Here is a 2977-nt window from a genome sequence, read left to right as displayed (position 1 = left end):
TATTCTCATTATGCAGTGCAGCTTGGCGCCATATTCAAGCAAATGAGTTTCTACCACATCAGTGTACTCAGGTCAATTTATACTGCTTGAAGCAAGCACCGAAAAGCTATTTATATGAGCGTGTTGTCGCAACACAGCATGAACTAATTATGGTTTACGTTGTTTTAGTAAAACAAAGTAATAGTAGTAGCTCTACGATGTACTCAGTGATTTATTTTATAGCAGGGAAGCTCGCCTTTTAAGACAACCAAAGAAGAAAGCATTTCGTACTACAGAAAATATATTTTATAGGCCTACCTGACGCTACAGAGTTTGACTTTTGGAAATCCCTTTGTTGTTGTTTTTTTTTCAATTCATCAAGGAAACTAACCATTACAGAAATTTGAAGTTGAGATTCGTTACTTACGTCGTTACGATGGAGGAATACGTTCAAAGCAAACCCTAAACTGTAGGCCTAAGGCCATAGTTTTTGAGTGACCCAAACTATTACAGTATATTTTTGATCTTTTTGTTATTAAGAATTAACAAGTAATTCAGTGAAAACCCATGTTATTCACTCAAACACGTAATCTTATCAAACTAAAGCAGAAAAAAAGTTTTTCATGAAGTGAACTTTTACAGCCAAAATTAAATTTCAAAATATGCTTTTTGCACAAATAAAAAAAAAATCAATATAGGAGACTACACCGACATTGCATGACATGACTCACAAATGTCTTATTATGCAAATATCTCAGCAGTGAATAGAGATAAATTCTTGAAATTTTTGTATTGGTGTCATATCAATGTACAACACCGAGTAGAAAATTTGGAAAACCATTTAGGAAAGTTTGAAATATATTGTATATTTCATATGATAATATGTAGGCCTAATTATTCATATAATTATAGATATACATAATTATGATATAAAAAGGCACCAACACAAAAAATAGAAAAAAAATAAATTTGAAGAATTTTGTTTCCTGAAGGCCTATTACTAATATGGGCGGATCCAGGAATTCCGCAAAGGGTGGGGGGGGGGACTAATTCTTTATATTTCTTTTGTTCTAACAAGGAGGGGCGCGTGCCCCATGCTCCCCCTGCTGGATCCGCCACTGATGAGGTATCCTTTACTAAAAACTAGAAATGACGGCTGTGTGTTATGACTAAATCACACAACATAAAAAGGTGGGTATAAGAAAACGGTGAAAAAACAAACAAGTATAAAATTCGATAGGTTTCGTAGAGAGATCGACGTGAGAAACAGAAGTTCATGTGACCCGGCCTACATACCTTTCACGGACGGGAACGACTCGATTTCACCGAGGGATAGGTCTTACTGAAATCAGAGTTAGCCGGGGTGTTTCACGAAGAATTAAAGTTAATTAAAACAAGTTAAGAATTTTAACTTAAATTCTTCGTGTAGGGCAGGAAAAATTGAAATCATCATATCTAGTAGCTTAAGAGTTTGTGAAGAAAATGTTGGAGTTACTACCTATAATAACGAGTTATGAGTCTTGCTGTCGTGCTCTACTTAGTATTTCATCGATCGTTGCTGCAATCAAGAATATTACTGTAGATCTACCTACACGTAAACTCAGCAAACGTTTGTACTGAGCTGTTTACTAGTTAGTCAAGCAAAATACACATTATCGCGATATAAGATACTTTTTCACTTCATTTTGTTACTGATCATACATTCGCACATCAGTTTAGTTAGTTTATTTAATACAATAATGTACTGTAAACTGCAGAATGCTGACCAAAAAGAAAAAACGAGAGAGAGAGATTTCATGACTTCTAATAATCTTATTGATTCGTACAAAGCACGAGCGGCGTTACATACATCAGGGGGATTCGTGTCATCTTGTACACTCTGCTGTCCTATTTTACACCGTGTAGTATCCACATGCTACACTGCAGGCGAGCCACCCAAGATATTCGCAGACAGAGTAGAGTTGCGTTCTAACTAAATCTGAATTTGGCGGTAGTATGTAAATCTATGATAATTTACTCGTTGCCGCGAAAGCTCCGCCCTAAGCACGCTCCGATTGGTCACAGTACTTCCTGAAACGCTCTCATTGGACAGTCAGGAAATCAGACTGATTCACTGGATCCGCGCGGTGAGTATAAATAGGTTGACGATGTCTTCCGAAGCTATCAGTTTCTGAATCTCTTCAGCGCTAAACAAAGTATCAATCAACATGTCTGGACGTGGTAAGGGCGCCAAAGCTAAGGGCAAGGCCAAGAGCCGATCATCCCGTGCGGGACTCCAGTTCCCAGTCGGCCGTGTTCACCGATTCCTCCGCAAGGGCAACTACGCCAACCGCGTTGGCGCTGGAGCCCCCGTCTACCTGGCTGCAGTCCTCGAGTACCTGGCAGCTGAAATCTTGGAGTTGGCTGGCAATGCTGCCCGTGACAACAAGAAGACGAGGATCATCCCCCGTCACCTTCAACTCGCCATCCGCAATGACGAAGAGTTGAACAAGCTGCTCGGTGGAGTCACCATCGCACAGGGAGGTGTTCTGCCCAACATCCAGGCTGTCCTTCTCCCCAAGAAGACTGCCAAGGCCAAGTAAATACTTGTCCTTCGGTACATTCAACGGCTCTTTTCAGAGCCACCATTCACTCAAGAAAGAATCTGAAGTTTATCTCACTTTTCTAATCTGTTTCTATGGCTTTAAAGGGGCTGTAACAACACGTTATAGAATCCGCTACTGATTGAGGTGGGGGTTCATGTTTTTTACATTCCTAACGCTAGAAAAACGCTAAGTGAGATAATGAGAAACCTTATGAAATATGAAAGAGCATGTAATTTTAAGGATTCAACTTTTAGTAATCTGCTTTTTCTACATGACCCATTGCCATGAGGCCTAAGCCCTAACTGGAGTGTTAGGCCTAACATCGTTAACACATGTGTCACAGAAGTTGAACGTTGAAAATGATAAATTTTAGACAAGCATTCATTTTGTAATTCTAGGTAGGCCTATTCTAA

General features: G+C 39.4%; 1 protein-coding gene across 1 annotated transcript; it reads left to right on the top strand.

Moving 5' to 3' along the window:
- The first annotated feature begins 2159 nt into the window (after positions 1–2159).
- Positions 2160–2626, top strand: LOC139713103 (late histone H2A.3, gonadal). Its single transcript, XM_071624859.1, has one exon. It carries the CDS (start codon positions 2187–2189, stop codon positions 2559–2561), a length of 375 nt encoding a protein of 124 aa, XP_071480960.1. The 5' UTR covers positions 2160–2186; the 3' UTR covers positions 2562–2626.
- Positions 2627–2977: the final 351 nt, after the last annotated feature.

The sequence above is a fragment of the Diadema antillarum genome, unplaced genomic scaffold (genome assembly GCF_040938485.1).
Source record: "Diadema antillarum isolate AM-2024a unplaced genomic scaffold, OU_Dant_1.0 seq00001905_RagTag, whole genome shotgun sequence".
Taxonomy (NCBI): domain Eukaryota; kingdom Metazoa; phylum Echinodermata; class Echinoidea; order Diadematoida; family Diadematidae; genus Diadema; species Diadema antillarum.
The sequence above is the reverse complement of the archived record's forward strand: the minus strand, read 5'-3'. Positions and strand labels throughout refer to the sequence as shown.